Consider the following 17,182-nt stretch of genomic DNA (forward strand, 5'->3'; position numbering starts at 1 on the left):
AAGAATGGTGGAGGCTACTGTGTTCTTGGGGACCTTCAATGCTGCAGAAATATGTTGGTACCCTTGCCCAGATCTGTGCCTCGACACAATCCTGTCTCGGAGCTCTGCAGACGATTCCTTCGACCTCATGGCTTTGTTTTTGCTCTGACATGCACTTCTTCTTCGGTGGGGTTTATTGCCAGTTGGCATCCAACATTATGATGCATTACCGCCACCTACTGTACTGGAGTGTGAGCAAGAAAAGGGGAGAAACTAAATCCTACCTGCCAGCCCCGTTGCTCTTAAAAAAGATAACATATTTGAGACTCTATCTAATGACGTTCTACTCAATATACTATTTAAACTAATTTCCCGTATTCCCTTCTCCCTCATACTAGATCTCAGCCTCTCTCTTTCCCTCTGATACAGTCCACAATGTATACATGCTCCACGGTCTCGGTTTCCTGGCAATAATCACACCTTCCTGTTTGATGCTTTCCTATCACATTTAACGTCGTATTCAACCGGCTGTGTCGCACCCTTAATCTTGTAAAATAGCCTCCTCTCTTCTGTCCCTTCCTGCCATCCTCCCCTCTGTGACTTTCCTCTGTACTTGAAATAAATGCCTGCTCTGAGTATCTCTATTCCACTGCTCCTGCCATCTCTGCACCGTCACTGTCCATATCAGGCTTTTTCCTCTGCCTTGCTCATTGAAACTATGACATCAACATTCCCACTTCCAAGTGCTTGTTTAGCCAGTACGTCAACTGCCTCGTTCCCCTTCACCCCCACTTTTTTTAACCTTTATTTTACTAGGCAAGTCAGTTAAGAACAAATTCTTATTTTTTTATTTTCTTATTTTTTTGGTTACTAGTCCAACGCTCTAACCACTAGGCTACCCTGCCGCCCCACATGGGCTGGGACCCAAGTAAATCTTATCTGTATACCCATCTGCCTAATCCTACCATGGGTTTGTAGCACCTCATAAAGCAGGTCTTGTCTGCTACAAGACCTACAGGACTGGAGACTCATTAACACTGCACATGAATCAGAGCAAATAACTACTCTGTCTGTCTTGACTTCCTCCACCCACTGCAAGGCCAACAGTATGGCCATCAGCTCCACCATATATACAGCCAGATGATCTGTAATACGTTTCCTGACTTCTACCCCATATTCCTGCACCACAAATGCTGACCCAGTGCATCCTGTCCTTGGATCTTTTGAACCATCTGTATAAATGGCCACAAAATCCTGATACACAGAATCCAGAAGTCTCTTAAACAAATCAGATGGATCAGCCCCCTCCCTATCTTTCTGTCGTCTCTCCAATGCTTCTAGATCAACTACTGGAGGTGGGAGGAGCCATGGTGGATTAACAGGAATAGCTACAGTTGGGCAAAACTCCCTTCCATACAGTTCCATCTTCTTCCTCTGGGTATTACCCACCCACCAAAAGCTTGTGTTCTGTCTTCGCTCATGTCCCCAGCATGCCTGTAAAATCCCTTTTGCAAAATGAGACACCCATGTCCCTGTAGATTGACCCAACAATTAATTGCCAGCTGCTGTCTCCTAAACTGCAATGGCATATCCCCCATCTACACCTGTAGTGCAGCCACTGGGGACGTACGAAACGCCCCGCTACATATTCCGAGTCCTTGCCCCTGTGTGACATCTATCCTTTCCAAGGATGTCCGGGCTGCCGAACCGTACGCTATACTACCATAGTCTATTACAGGTCGGATCAATGCAACATACATGGTCCTTAATGAGAAACGCCCAGCCCCCCCCCCCACTCCTTCCACGTCAGACAGCCCATCACATTTAGCACCTTCTTACACTTTCCCACCACTCTCTCAATGTGTTCTGCCCAGGTCAGTCTAGTGTCAAAACCCCTAGGAACCTGAAGGCCTCCACCCTTTCCAAGTTTCTCCCATATAACCTCAAGCATACCTCATCTCCCACCTTCCTCCTAGTAAAGAACTGTATTTTCTCTACAGAGAACCTGAATCCCCACATTAATGCCCACCGCTCTACCTCATCAATTGCTTCCTGTACCTTCCTGACTATGTATGGCACATTTCTTCCCCTCTTCCATAAGGCCCCATCATCTGCAAATAACGACCTCCGAATATCCCGCTGTACCTGAGAGCAAACGCCATTGATCATGATTGAGAACAGCAGAGGACTAATCACACTCCCCTGTGGTGTACCGTTATCCACAGGTAGTTGCCTGATACCGACTTTCCCAGCCTCACCTGGATCGACCTTCCAAACATGAAATCCTTTATCTAGTTGTACCTTCTTCCTCCTACCCCCATAATATCAAGCTTGAATAACAATCCCTCCTTCTCCACATCAAAAAAGACAGCTACAACAGTCTCCTTGTTCACCTGAGCCTTCCTGACCTCTGCTTCTAAGCAGAACACTGGGTCCAAAGTTCCCCTTTCCTGAACCTACTCTGATGTAGCGATACCAGCCCCCTGCTCTCCAGGAAGTAAGTTAGCCTCTCTGTAATCATACGTTTCATAATCTTACATACATGTGATGTTAAAGCTATTGGCCAATAGCTTGTTGGCCTCGTTGGGTCCTTCCCTGGCTTCCGGATTGGTACCACTACTGCCTCCTTCCAACTGCCTGGTAGTTTCCCCTCCTCCCACACTGTGTTGTGCAACACCAAAACCTTAACCAGTGCCTCATCACTAAGATGGGACAACATAACATAGCACACCTCCTCTTTCCCAGGTGAAATTAACCCAGCCTTACCTGTTGCCCTTTTCACCTCTGCCATGGTAAATGGTGCATTCAATGCATCATTTACATCCTCCCTCCTACCCAGCACTTCAGGATGCTCCTCTCTCGTTATCTCTCTCCCACTCTTCCCCTACTCTGACAAATTGGCCGAGCTATGCACATCGACTTCGACAAACGCTTTGGCCATCATCTCTTCCTTCTCATCGGTTACTGCCACATCCTTCCCACTAGTGAACACTGGATAATCCCACTCCCTTCTGACCCCACTCATCCTCTTAATCATCCCCCACTGGTGTCACAGAACCGACGCCAACATGACCTCTTTGCCTGACGAATAGTTCTCTTCACCAGGGCCTGCTTATACTGAATCTGATGTTGGAAGTTATGCATCCTTTTCAGTATACTAAATGCCCTGTTCCTATACCTCACCATTTCCCCAAACTCCTCCATCCAACTTGGGACTGCTTTCATCCTCCTCCCTGAACTCTAAAGTATAGCCTCCGTAGCTGCCCCCACCCAGCTATTCATACTATCCACATCCCCCCTCATATCCACCCGAGCCATCACCTGCTCACTCAGCTCCTGAAACTGATCCCACTTTGCCCTTCCAAACACCCACCTGCCTACCCCATCCACTGACACTTCCTCCTCCTTCCGCCCACGTGTTCTCGCAGCTTCTGGTCAGCGGGGTGGTGGCATAGGGATCCTTATCTCTCCCATATGCCTACTGTTCCAGGTCCCCTCGGGAGAGTTCATCAATGAGCTTGATGCCTTGATAAGCTCCTTTCCTGAGGACGGCTCACCTCTCACAGTTCTGGGCGACTTTAACCTCCCCACGCATACTATGAGGTAATGATCACTCCCTACTGTCGACTCCTCCCATTTCTCCCACTCACAGATTCCTGCCATTGCACTAGATACCAGTGAGGTCCAAGGCACTTTCCCTGTGGTTACATCAATCCTGGTCCCTCAGCCATCATTCAGGAACACCAGATTTGTTTATTTCTATTAGATTTTCCATGACATGGCATTTCCATCCATCCGTTTCCCCCCCAGAGCGTGTTGGCAGCATTTTATCATGGCCCTCCACCCTCTCCAGCACTTCCAAGTCCAATATCTGACACAGATTATTGTAGTTCAATAGCACATATTCCTGTTCAATAGCACATATTCCTGTTCAATACCTCAGTCTAGCATCCTGTAGGGAAGTCCTTGCTTTATAAAGGTAGTCTGACATACGCTGTTCAACTGTGAATCCTTATATAGACAGGTGTGTGCCTTTCCAAATCCTGTCCAATCAAGTTGCAGAAACATCTCAAGGATGATCAATGGAAACAGGATGCACCTGAGCTCAATTTTGAGTCTCAAAGCAAAGGGTCTGAATACTTATGTACATAAAAACATATATATATATAAATTAGCGACATTTTCTAAGCCTTTTTTCACTTTTGTCATTATGGGACATTGTGTATATTGATGGGGGGGGGGTACTTTTATCCATTTTAGAATAAGGGTGTAACGTAACAAAAAGCTCTACACTTGTATTCGGCGCATGTGACAAAGTTTGATTTGAAAAAGTGAAGGGGTCTGAACACTTGCTGAATGCACTGTGTAACTTCACTGTGATTTTTTTTTTTTTTATCGTCAAAAAGAAACAGCTTCTACGAAAGAGCAATTTCTCAGCACTGTCTGGGAGTGTTCTGTGTTGAGAACAAGCTGTTATTGGCAGAGGGGTTTGGAACTCTTTCCTATTGGACTATTACCTAATTAACTGCCTGGTGATGTCACCAGGGAGGCCAAAACTCCATCCAACCAAAAACAGGCTGAAATTTCAGGTGGTGTTTTCAAACAACTCTTATACTAAATTCCAACCTGTGTGGAAATGGAAAAATCATGTTTTAATGCACTGGACTTTTAAGAATGTATTTCTGGTGTAATGTTAATGAGCTAGCTGGTAATAATGCATCACCGGAATGACTAATCTACATCGTCTTCAAGTAAATGTTACATGCCATTCATTTCTTTCTGTCAAGATGACCTGATTCATAAAATAATACATCTAACTGGCATAAACATGCAGTGGAACTCATGTTATTTCTACCAAAAGTGCCAATTTAATAGACGGCAAGTATTTTTCAAAAAATAAACAATGAATTCAGAACTAGGGCTTTTAAATATTTATTATGTGGCTGAAGAAGCCTGCTCAAAGCCAGTAGAAAAAAAGATCTAGGGTCTAACACTGGCACAATGACAATCAGGAGAAAAGCTTCAAATAAAAACTCATTTTTTTAAATAGAGAGAACATCAAGATCCAACTCCACTGCCTGAAGGGGAAAATGGCTTTTTCTGAGAATAACGTAGCACATCCAACACCAAGAGGCATTAACTGCTTGAACTCTTAAAATGAAACAAGGAGCTCAGAAGAAACTTTATTTTCCAGAGATAAGTGGAAGAAATGTTATTGGATAAACAAATCATTTTTGACCCTGTAGCATAATGGACTGAATTTCAGTCTTTTTCAAAACAACCAGTCACATAGGAATGTCTAAATTAATGCGACCATTTTTTTTAATGAACATATCAATGAAATACTTACACCACAAAATGTTCCATCCCATTAATACCTCAATTTTACATTCCACATCTTTGCTGGAGTTCTATGAGCACGTTATACATACAGTGAAGTTACTGCGCATGTCCTGAGTGGGTTCTAGGTGAGCTTGGCTGTACCAGCAGAAGTCTAAGTGCACAGTTGAGGAGAAAGTGAAATAAATAGCACCTGAAATAAAATCAAAGCCTGACTTAAACAAAAAATATTGTTGTTGCCGTTAAGTGATTGAAATACAAAAGCAACCATTTTTTTAGGGTCGAGTTGCATAGGCGGCTATGAGAACGGAATTCAGTTTTAAAAAGTACAAGGTCCAAGAGCTTTTTTGTAGTCAGTGTTCTAACGAACTTATCAATGTCATAAAATACAACAGCAGCCTGACAGAAATGAAGGAACAAAGTCCTGGTTGGGGCGTTTATAAAAATGTAAGGGGTAGATTGAGTATGCAAAATACAGCAACGATTTAGATCTTCAGAACATATAGAACACATGTAGGTACATCACACAACCTTTCAAATGTAATAACACGAAGACCTTACGTCCGACTAAGTTACCACTTTACACTTGAAGTCACTCTTAACATCCCTTCTCACAAGCTCAGCCCTCAAAGCAAATTCACCTCGTTTTATTCATGAATCGTGTGTTCGGAGAAGGAAAAAAAAGCATTTGACCCCTGTAAGTAAATCTGGACACTTGAACTATAACACAGTGAAAATAACACTGTTCATAGTGAGATGATTTGCAGAACATGAAGCAGAGGTTCGAGCTAGAGGTTACACACTTTCAGCTGAGAGAGGGAAAGGAGACAACGCGCATCTCCGCCCCTCGGTGAATTAATAAGCTTGCCTATCACGTGTTTAGGAGAATGGTTTTACGGTACATCAGGCTGAACTTGATGTGCAATCAAATCCAAATTGTAAAAAAAAGAAATGTACTGCGCCTCACTGGACACTGACATGAGTAAATACAAGTAGAAAAGTAAATAATAATAAAACTGGTTTGCAGCAGCACAAATCTCTGTCGTTGAGTCCCTCTCGAACATCAACTACTTGCAAACAGGCACACTTTCGACACACCAGGTCAGGCGCCAAGGCACCCAAACACCATTCAACCCCCCCCCCCCCTCCCCCATCTAACCCGTTTACATTCTGCCTAAACTGGTCTCTCCACCCCCTTCAGTTCACAAAATCTAAACAGATCTGAAGCACTGAAGTCAACGAGTCACAGAAAAGAGCATATCACTGGACGAAAAGGAAAAACTAAAATAGGGAAACTCAAGCTCCCTCCCTGACCGGGCAACACGGAGGCCCGTTCTCAGAAGGCGAGGGGTTAAAAGTGATAATGGCCGTGAAGCCAGTTTTTTTGGAGGATATATTGGCACGAGTGCTAGGCCCGAGACAAAGTCAAGGGCTGGCAAACGGTGCCAATACATCCTCCTAACTCTGGCTTCGAGGGCATTATCACTTTTATACAACGGGTTAACATATTAAAAATTATGATTTACATATTTTCATTAACGTTACTTTTATGAATTTATTCACACCATTTCATCCTTCCACAAGATATAGTCCCGACACAAATCTAGGGTTGCTACCCAAGCCGGCTGGTCATCCATTCTATCGGTTTGGTTGGCAGTCATTACATTTTGTTCTGAATCTATGGACACGACCGAGTCGTTTGTTCTAAATGTTTTATTACCATACTGGCTGGTAACATTCTTATCCCTTGCTCGCTAGCTAGCCAACTATGGCTAACTTACAGTCATGCCAAACAGTGCAGCCAGAATAACAGAGTAGCTGCATTGGCGTTTGTTTAAGCAGCTTTCTAGTGACATTTATTTGGATACATCCTTAACAATCAGCTATGGATGTGCGACTTCACCTGGCGTTGAAAATGTGCTCTCTTGTCAGGACACTGTTGTTCAGAGGAGCTAGCCAACACAGCTAACACAATAACTTCAAACTGACTGCATCTAGTTTCATTTGACCTGTTTTCTATTGATATCTCTTTGTATATATATATATATATCGATAAAAATGATGCGGATTCACGATTTCGACCGACTGAGAAAAGCTGCCTGCCAGTCTCATCCCGATTCTTGACACGTTCATTACTATGCGATAGCTGGTGATTGAATTTGAATATTGAAACAATGTTGCAAATGTCGGAGACAGACAGCAAGGTTTAAACAAATCTCCACTGTTGAAAACAAAACGTTAGTCTAAAAGAAAAGTTAGATAATATCTAGATGCTTCTTATAGTGGAGACCTTGTTTATAAATCGCTTGGCTGGGCTGAAGAGACAGTGGATTGCGCAGTCAGATAGAACTGAGTAAATAGGCATTTTAACGTCGTAGATTTAGCCGGTGGTAACTTGCGGAATAGACACTGGCAGGAATGCGGTTTTAACCAATCAACATTCAGGATTAGACCCGCTCGTTGTATAATGCTTTATAAGCGCTGTGTAAACACGTAAGCGCTGCGAGACGTTCAGGAGGCAGTGACGCCCTCCCATTCTACCAGGTACTGGACCTTGCCATCCAGGGTGACCCGGCGGGCCAGGACGCGGTACTTCTCCCCGCACTCCAGGCGGCCTGCCGCCCCAAAGTAGCTGCTGATTGAGCTCTTGAGGTGGGACAACTGGCCGCCTGGGCCCAGGCCGTGCACTATATCCGTGGAGTGGAGCCCCGGCAAGGTGTTTTGGGGCTCTGGGGCATGGGGGCCTGGGTGTTGAGGGGGAATTGCATGGTTGGGGGGCTGCAGGGGGACCCGTCGTGGCCGGCCCCGTCTTCTCTTCAGGGGGGGCTTGGCAATGGGCCAGTGGCGGCCCGTGCGCGTCTTACTGGAGATGCACAGGCTGGGGTGGAATAGGGGAGGGAGAAAGATTAGAAAAACACTTAGGAGGTACTCCCAATTACCTACCATACAATGACTACAATCAATACAACAGTACAATGACTTTCTATGTGAATATGTGAGAGCCTGAGTGTGAATCTGATCATGTAGAATGTACCTGGACTGCCTGGAGAGGTTAGTTGAGGTAGTTTCAGTGGTGCTGACGGCACCGACGGAGTCCACGTCCGAGGTACTGGAGGATGGCAGAGATCTGTCGGTCCTGCTGCTGGGAGTAAAGGGGAAACTGTTAACAACACTGTTAACAACACCATTCAACAGTTTTCTCAAATTGAGCAACTGTTCTCACAAATTAATTTGAGGGGGGGGGATAACTGACCTAGAGGCTAAGAGATCCAACGAGTGGGAATCAAGCAATTGTGGTGGTGTCACATCCTTCAGGGGGAATAAAAAGACATGACATCTCAATTTATAAACAACATGCCTCAAATGTTTCAAGTTTGGGTAAAGGTGTTACCTGCGCCAAAAGTTCACTGGAGCGCCTTAGCTTGGCCAGAGTCTCCAGCGAGTGACCTCCCTGCTTCTTCCTCTTCTTGGCTTTCTTCACCACGCCATTGGTTAATTCACTGGAACAAGATTTAAAATCGTAAAACTGAGTCATCAGTTTCCCTTCTGCTACTTTAAAACCTGTGGCCACCCAAACAAAAACTCAAACTAAAAAAAAAGCCTTAACAGGGTATATAGCATGCAAAAGTGTCGAAAGAAAGATGGGTCTCACCTGGTGTTGGTCAGCGGTTGGATAGCCTTCCTGCCTTTGATTTTGATCTCATTGGAGGCCCTCTCTGGCTCCCCTCTGTCGGCCAGCACCTCAGAGCTCTGGGGACCTGGAGGAAAACGGATCCTCAGCCCAAAGAGGTGCTTCTTCTTCTTAATCTCCTTCCCCGACATGAACCTGGGAGAGAGAGGGGGGGGTGAGAGAGAGAGAGCAGGATGGAGAAGTGGAGGAGAGAGGAAGGGAAAGGGGATGGACTGTACATGAGAATAGTTATGCTGACATGATTGGAACAATCATGAAATCATAGGGAGAGGGTGTAACTCACATGCTGTGGTTGCTATTCAGTGCTTCCAGAATACTTTCATATCGGTCCGACTGAGGAGTAGCTGAAAGCTGGAAAAAGGCAATAGTAAGATTAATTCGAGAGGTTATTACGGAGGTTATTATATATTACGGTGTCAAATAAAATATAAAACGCAACACGCAACAATTTCAAAGATTTTACTGAGTTACAGTTCATATAAAGACATCAGTCAATTGAAATAAAGTCATTTGTCCTTAATCTATGGATTTCACATGACTTTACAGGGGCGCAGCCATGGCTGGGCATAGGCATAGCAAGGCCCAGACAAAGCCCAGCCAATCAGAATGAGTTTTTCCCCCACAAAAAGGCTTTATTACAGACAGGAATACTCTTCAATTAAAAGAGAAATAAACTTTTTGTGCATATGGAACATTTCTGTGATCTTTTATTTCAGCTCATGAAACATAGGACCAGCACTTTACATGTTGCGTTTATATTTTTGTTCCGTGTAGATTATTATTAATTTTTTTTATATTTGAGAAGTTAATTAAGTTAATTAATGAATGCTTCTCCAACTGCGTCAAGGTTTGTCCTACCTCCCGGAGCTGTAGTTGATTCCAGTTGTCGTTGATGTAAGTCATCAGCTCCAGCTCGGAATCAAAGTACTTCTTCTTGTGAATCACACTCAGATTGTAGAGGCTCAGGTGTGCAACATCCACCCTGTTGGAGAGAATCAAAGATGGAAGCTCAAAACGGTCTAAATTCAATAGGATTTTTTTAAACGATTCGTGTGCAATGGAATTGAATTGCTCAATTTTTCCTAGAGGGAACTTCTGTTTCATCAAACAATCCATACACTGATTTTGCTTGTTCCAATACAGGAAATAATAGATCAATTGAAGAACATCAATCCATTGCGTACACAAATCTCTTCTACACGAGTTCCACTCACCATCGAAGAGGCAGTCGTTTGAGGTACTCCGGTCCACTATTGCAAACTGAACAAATAAATAGATAGAACCTGGTGAGAAAGAAGCACAAGCGCTTGTTTATTTTCTGGCACCGCATTGGCAGCCAGCACATGCTTCCTGAAAGATGACGTATTGTGAGGCTTTAAAAAGGGGGGTGGGGCTGTTTCGTACCTGTCTCCATAGAGCATGGGCGTCTTAAAACACTGGATACATGCCTCGTGGAACCACTGCTTACACCTGTTGCACTGCAGCATCTTCAGGTACCAGCTAAAGGAGAGAGGGGAGAAGGGTTATAACAGAGGATGTGAGTGTGTGTGTGTGTGTCTGTCTGTGTGTCTATGTCTGTGTGTGTGTGTCTATGTCTGTCTGTGTGTCTGTGTGTCTGTGTGTCTGTGTGTCTGTGTGTCTGTGTGTCTGTGTGTCTGTGTGTCTGTGTGTCTGTGTGTCTGTGTGTCTGTGTGAGTGAGTGAGTGAGTGAGTGAGTGAGTGAGTGAGTGAGTGAGTGAGTGAGTGAGTGAGTGAGTGAGACTCACTCTCCAGGTCCTCCACAGTAGCAGTAGCATTGCTGGCTGTTGGTTTTGTGGCCGTGGTCCCACACCAGGTACTCCAGGGCATAAGGCAAAGAGTGGTTCATCTCCTGCTGGGCTCTAGGACCCTTCAGCGCGCCCTTCTGTCAGAGAACACACACACACCCAACTGTGAGCTCAATTGGTTGGAGCGTCCCCCCCTCAACATTTATTACAACCTTTTCACACAGCGGTTCGGAGTCTGTAAGGTCAAGACATGTGAATGCGTGTGTTCACTTTTAGTTATTGTCATATTGCATTATTTGTATTATAGTGTGTTGGTTTGTGTACCTTGCATGCTGAACTCACAAAATTAATTTCCATGGAAATATAGGTTATTGTATAGTTATCGTACATTTGCTGTTGTGGCCAACACACACTCCCCACAGAGCCACTTCTCGTCGGTGTCGATCAGACTGGAGTCGATGACGGGGGAGTGGCAGAGCTGGTGATATCCTGAAAAGGGAAAGATTGGATCACAGTTAAGAGAGAATTACTATTGTATTGATGTGTTTCCAGAGGTGGGACCTCTAATAACCAGATAAACAAGGACTCCTTAACTTGGATATGAACCAGCAAACATTTTGTCCCAGGTGAAATTTCTGAACCTGGTCAGGTTAAAGGAAGGAAGGGGTCAGGATGGTGATTGTGTCCTAACCTTGTCCACACTTGTCGCAGATGACAATCTCGTTTGGCTCCTCAGAGCACTCGTCCTGGCATATTGTGCAGACCATGTCCTCCCCTCCCTCGTCCCCTGAAAACAGACAGGACGGGTCACTCCTCTAGATAACCGCACACCGCCCTTTAATTCATAAAAGGGAACAGCCGGGCAACCAGCATCACACAGCAAAGAAAAGAGAAAACATTTCAAGAAAGAGAGAGCTTCAGGGAGGAGATTGAAGAGATAGAACGAACGATAACGAGAGCTCAATAACGCAGAACAGTTCACACTTGTGCTTTGTAACTGACAAAAAAAAAAGTGTGAGAGACCGAGGTGGGAAATCCCCATTTTACTAATGTGATGTGCACACAGGATATATGAGGTCATATCTCCACAAACACATCCCCATTTGCTTCCAATCCAACGTAAATCGAATAAGCTGTTGCTTTCACCCAAAGTTGATCAATTAAAATATGTCATTCATATCCAGCCCAAACAGAGAAGGGACATTTTTGGGGGGGCAACAACTGCAACTTTGCAGAGTAAAATGACAAGATAAACACCAGTGAAAATAACTTTCTAGGGCCCTATAAAATCATTTTTATTTTTTGTTATCAACAATTAATTTAGAAGGTTTTTTGGGAAAGCCTTTCCATCTACCAGAATACTTTTCATTAGCATCATCGCATACGGCTACACACAGAGCAGTAGAAGTGTGCGCCATACAAAGACAGGGAAATTCTCGTTGCCTCTCTACAGAAATTTGCAAGAAATATGAATCACGGATGCATTCTGTTCAGGTCTTATTTTGGCAAATCAATACATTTGGTTTGATTCCCTACATTTTTTTGAATATAGTTGAATTCCGTTTTAATGTCTGGATTCTATAGGGCCCTAACCTTTACTACTTAGAGGGACTTCAGTTGAGGGGCCTACCATCATAAGAATTCATACTCAAATACCACTGGGGGTGCCATTTGAGGTTCAACATAACACAGTCACGAGATCCCATTTCCTGCCACTTAGACCAAAAAAAGATTGCCCAATTCCAGTATGTCAAACATTAGTCATGTGTCATCTAACTGAAAACGGGCATGCCCGTCTAATGTCTAGGCCCCTCACTGAAGTGTAACCAATTAGTATGTGAACTGAACAATGAACACAGTAGTAATACAAGCTGAGGAGTACCTTCCCTATGCTTGTCTCGCGGCTCCGTGGGGAACTTAAGGTTTGGCGTGAGCCCAGAATCTTTGTGGTCAGTTGACTGTCAGGGACAAGATTACAAAAGATAAACCCGGCCTGAACGGAGGAGATAGAAGAAAACTCAACCAAGGATATCAACCCAACCGGAGATAGAATGAATGAGGGCAAGCCAAACGGCATTAATGAACACACGTTTAACTGAAAACTGCCTGGAGAATAATTACACATTCTAAAGGGAAAATTCGAAGGATTCTGCCCATCGTGTATTGGGAATATCTGTGGAGAAAATAGAAAGGCACGTATTGTTCTTAGCAGATGGCTTTATTATTATTTAGAGTGTAATACAAGCATATTACACAGATGGCAAATATGCAAGAAGTTGCACGGTCAACATATCAAGCGTAAAACTGTTCATCCCGTTGACTATCGAACAAAATGGCACCATGTCTTGGGAGGAGAACTACTTGCCTGTCTGAATGTCCTTCCACAGGACCCAGGACTTCGAACGATCTTCAAAGACAACAAAACAGCGCTGCTTCCCCTTATTTATCTGAGGGAGGGATAATTTTTTTAGTACACGATCCTTTTCTGCAAAATGACACAAGATACGGCTGAAATGGCATTTTATAGAACATGTGAAAAATAACATCGAATGGAAACTTTCCACCTATTAGCAACAGCTGCTTACCTTTGTGATAATCCCCAAATAAAACAGGCCATCCGACCATCGGGCTAGGACCTCTTGTCCCTCTTTAAACTTGTCGTTGAGGTTGGTGTCCATATTCCCTCCATGTCCATCCTCGGCAGGTTCGACGCTGGTCAGGGACACCGGCGTCTTGTGCTGCCGATTGGAATTTGCTTTCCGCTGGTGGACCGGCAAATGCTCTAATTCTGTTGAGTCTCTGTCATATTGGGAGAGAGAGGTGAATTAGCCTAATTCCTACATTGTACCCCCCCAAAAGAATTAGGTGTCACTGTCAAGCATTGTCATTGTATTAAAGCTACAGGCGAGTGGAGTCTCACCATGAGAGCATCTCTGACATTGCCAAAATATTCAAGGGAGACACAGAATAAAGGAGAATTATTTCAACAGAAACACTGGAAAGCCTAAATCACATATTTTTGAGAAACTGTTGCAGATTAGAATAGTTGCATAGAATTTGACAGGCTGGCAACTCAGCTGCCAAGTAACTCATCATACGAACTGTTAGTTCCAATTAACAAGGCTGTAATACACAATTGATCGCTTATTTACAGCCTGAAACTAATACCTGCAAAATCATGAATGTTCCTTACAGGCTAGATGGTTGAATAAATTACATTTAAAAGCTGCAGTATGTAACTTTTTGGGAAACCCAACCAAATGCACATAAAAATATGAGTTATATATCTGTCATTCTCATTGAATGCAAGTCTAGGAAGCAGTTGATATTGTAATGAAACAGGCAGGGAGCAGGTATAGAACCCTCGACCTTCTAGCCCGAAGTCCGGCGCGCTATCGACTGTGCCGCAAAAAGCATGCTCATGCGGTAGAGTCGACATCCGCGCTAATAAACCCAGGGTCGTTGCAATAAGTTCTACTGCTATGCATTTCCTTCTTACGTTTAGTTTGTCTTTTACTTTAGTTCGTGTACATCAACTTCAAACAAGCTGAAAATATTTTTTTGTGTATTGAAAATATATATTTTTTTCGCACAGGGGTTTAGATGGTAAAATGGTTTTCTACACATTGCTTTTTCGTGTCATATCCTGAAATGAGACGAACTATTAGAGTTTTAGCGACCAGGAAATGGAGAAGCGATTCCTGCATATGGCACCTTTAAACTTACTCTACCGGTTGTCTGTGCAGTGTGTCCTTCAGCTGCTCTAAATTTGAGACAAATATCCACTGGAAAGTATTGTTCGCCCTACTTTTTAGCTAGCCAGTCGGTAGTATGTGGTTCAGTTTGGCACCCCGAGGTAAAACTCGTTTTATACTGGATATTCGGTTCTTTCGTCAATTAGATATTGACCCAAGCATGACAAGATTTACATTTTAAATATATTTTTTAAATCACACATAACAAGTGTCAATTGTTCTGCATCCTCCCCTGATTCAGAATATATAATTAATTATTGAAGAGGAGAACGCACAGACAACCGGTCTAGTAACTTTAAAATGTAATTTTATTCAATATTCTGGCTTGTACATAACATTGACACGATTTTGCAGGTATTAGTTTCAGGCTGTATATACCAATTACTTGTTTATAACAGCCTGATTAATCAGACTAACAAGTTTAAAGTTTAAAATTTAATAAAAAGCGTTAATTGGTTTTAAAATGGGGGTGTTCGATTCGAACCCTATCCCACTGTGCACCGTCACCGTTTCCTTTTGTTCGTGGGCTGTCAGGACATTGCATCCAGGATGAATTAATGAATGGATACATTTACCTGCACATACGTTCTCAGTTCAACGAGTAAGATCGATGCAGCATGCATGCAATTAGTCTTAACGGTTGTCTAGGCTAAAAACAAGTGACAGACAGGTCTCGAGCTATCACAGACGGAATGACTCTGGAGCGCACCCACACCCCCAATATAAAAACATCGTAATGTTGATAAGGTACCTCATTCGGTCAGTTCGGAGGGTCAAAATGCCACATATATTGAAATACTCGGTCGTAAATCGGTGCTTGGCCTCGTGTCCGAGTAGCGTTAAATCTCTTTGAAATGCACCTCTCTTAATATGACACACTACCAAGGTTTTTTAGAAAATAACAAACGGGTCATTTTCCCCTAATACATTCGCCATTTTGGTTTCCCGCTGATCTGGGAGTGCATTGTGGGAGTCGTTCGCTCGACCAGCCACTAACCACTTTTTTTTTCATACATTTGAAAATGTAGGCAGGACTTTTTCCTCCACGGCCCACTTGAACCTTTTTTTAAATGATTTAGACTTGAGTCGAAGGACCGATCCAACGTTGATGATCTACATTCATTTTATAGTCTCACCTTGACTGTATATCTAGGTCGTGAGCCCACAACTTCATTCTAACCTACTTTTCTGGAATTTGGGGGGAAAGTTATAGGAAATGTAGAGCTGTAGTAGAATGGCCTATCAGTAGTATTATTAATAACACGGTTGATACATCCATATCTTTGATGGGAAATTAAAAAATACTATTACTTCCCATCGAGGATATGGATGCATCAACTGTCCACTTGTCGGCGCTTGAGAACCATAAACTGGACCATTTTCACCGCGGCGTTACAATGTAACAAAGTAGTAACGTTCATATATTGTAACAGTTCCTTATTTGTTAAAATTAATAGCTGCGACATTGTTGCTTTTTTTAAACAGCGAGCTGCTGTTGGCCATCCCTTTTCAAACATTTACATTGTATGGCAAATCCCAGCATTCATGAAATTCTGAATTAGTGACAGAGAAAAATAGTTATAATTGATTAATGTATGATTATTTCCTAGTAATTATAATGCTTTAATATCATATATTTCATACAGGAAATTATGGCTATCCATTGCTATAAACAGAGGGGATCAAAGCTTTTGCGTCGGCAAAAAAAATCGTCCCTCAGCCTTTAATTTCTGCAGTCCTTGTGAGATACAGCATGTGGCTGGCTGCTAGTGGTAAAATCCTTTCTCCTTGCACCAGGATATTATTCTGGCAGCACGGTTGCGGATAAATGTTTTTCTCAAAATAAGAGTCCCCTTGCAAAGACATGCTAAACTTTGTGACTATCGATTATTATTTTTGCACTCTGGTGCAGTAAAACTGTTTTTCAAACCATTGCTACCAACTTTGAAAAATAAATGGATAATCTAAACAATTTTTGTATATAATGTTTCCGTCATCTTTTCCTATGACCGAAAGGAGCTTCTGGACATCAGGACAGCGATCACTAACCTTGTTAGTATATACTGTACTCTATATCATCGACTGCATCCTTATGTAATACATGTATCACTAGCCACTTTAACTATGACAGTTTGTTTACATACTCATCTCATATGTATATACTGTACTCGATACCATCTACTGTATCTTGCCTATGCTGCTCTGTACCATCACTCATTCATATATCCTTATGTACATATTCTTTATCCCCTTACACTGTGTATAAGACAGTAGTTTTGGAATTGTTAGTTAGATTACTTGTTGGTTATTACTGCATTGTCGGAACTAGAAGCACAAGCATTTCGCTACACTCGCATTAACATCTGCTAACCATGTGTATGTGATTTGATTTTGATTTGATTAGGATGAACGCCTCCGACTCAGGACATACTGCTCACCCTGGACCAAGGCCTAATACTCAAAAGAAAAAGGCGGCGTAAAGAGAGAAGGCCAGTACCCTGACGAAACTACGTCGGCGAGTACATGAAAAGCGCCTCTATCCTCTGTTCTATTGGTGAAAGTACAATCACTGCAGAACAAATTGGACAAGCTTCGTTCGAGTCTATCCTATCCACTAGACCTGAAGAACTGTGATATCCTATGTTTCACGG

At 43.1% G+C, this 17,182-nt stretch overlaps 1 protein-coding gene across 6 annotated transcripts; it reads right to left on the reverse strand.

Annotated features, from left to right (window-relative positions):
* Positions 1-4,895: 4,895 nt before the first annotated feature.
* On the reverse strand, positions 4,896-15,499 carry mtf2 (metal response element binding transcription factor 2). 6 transcript variants are annotated; one of them, XM_046321757.1, is made up of 16 exons: positions 15,283-15,499; positions 13,697-13,709; positions 13,362-13,575; positions 13,142-13,223; positions 11,468-11,563; positions 11,165-11,265; positions 10,777-10,913; positions 10,415-10,510; positions 10,225-10,293; positions 9,869-9,992; positions 9,294-9,361; positions 8,972-9,145; positions 8,711-8,819; positions 8,573-8,628; positions 8,354-8,461; positions 4,896-8,197 (listed from the first exon to the last, which is right to left on the reverse strand). In XM_046321757.1, the coding sequence occupies exons 3-16, from the start codon at positions 13,452-13,454 to the stop codon at positions 7,831-7,833; spliced, it is 1,680 nt and encodes a 559-aa protein (XP_046177713.1). In that variant the 5' UTR covers positions 13,455-13,575; positions 13,697-13,709; positions 15,283-15,499; the 3' UTR covers positions 4,896-7,830. The 6 variants fall into 6 exon arrangements, with proteins under 6 accessions (XP_046177713.1, XP_046177711.1, XP_046177712.1 ...); XM_046321755.1 differs by lacking the exon at positions 13,697-13,709; XM_046321756.1 differs by lacking the exons at positions 13,697-13,709; positions 15,283-15,499 and adding an exon at positions 15,107-15,232 and having other exon boundaries at positions 10,777-10,910.
* Positions 15,500-17,182: the final 1,683 nt, after the last annotated feature.

The sequence above is a fragment of the Oncorhynchus gorbuscha genome, linkage group LG22 (assembly GCF_021184085.1).
Source record: "Oncorhynchus gorbuscha isolate QuinsamMale2020 ecotype Even-year linkage group LG22, OgorEven_v1.0, whole genome shotgun sequence".
Classification (NCBI taxonomy): Eukaryota; Metazoa; Chordata; class Actinopteri; order Salmoniformes; family Salmonidae; genus Oncorhynchus; species Oncorhynchus gorbuscha.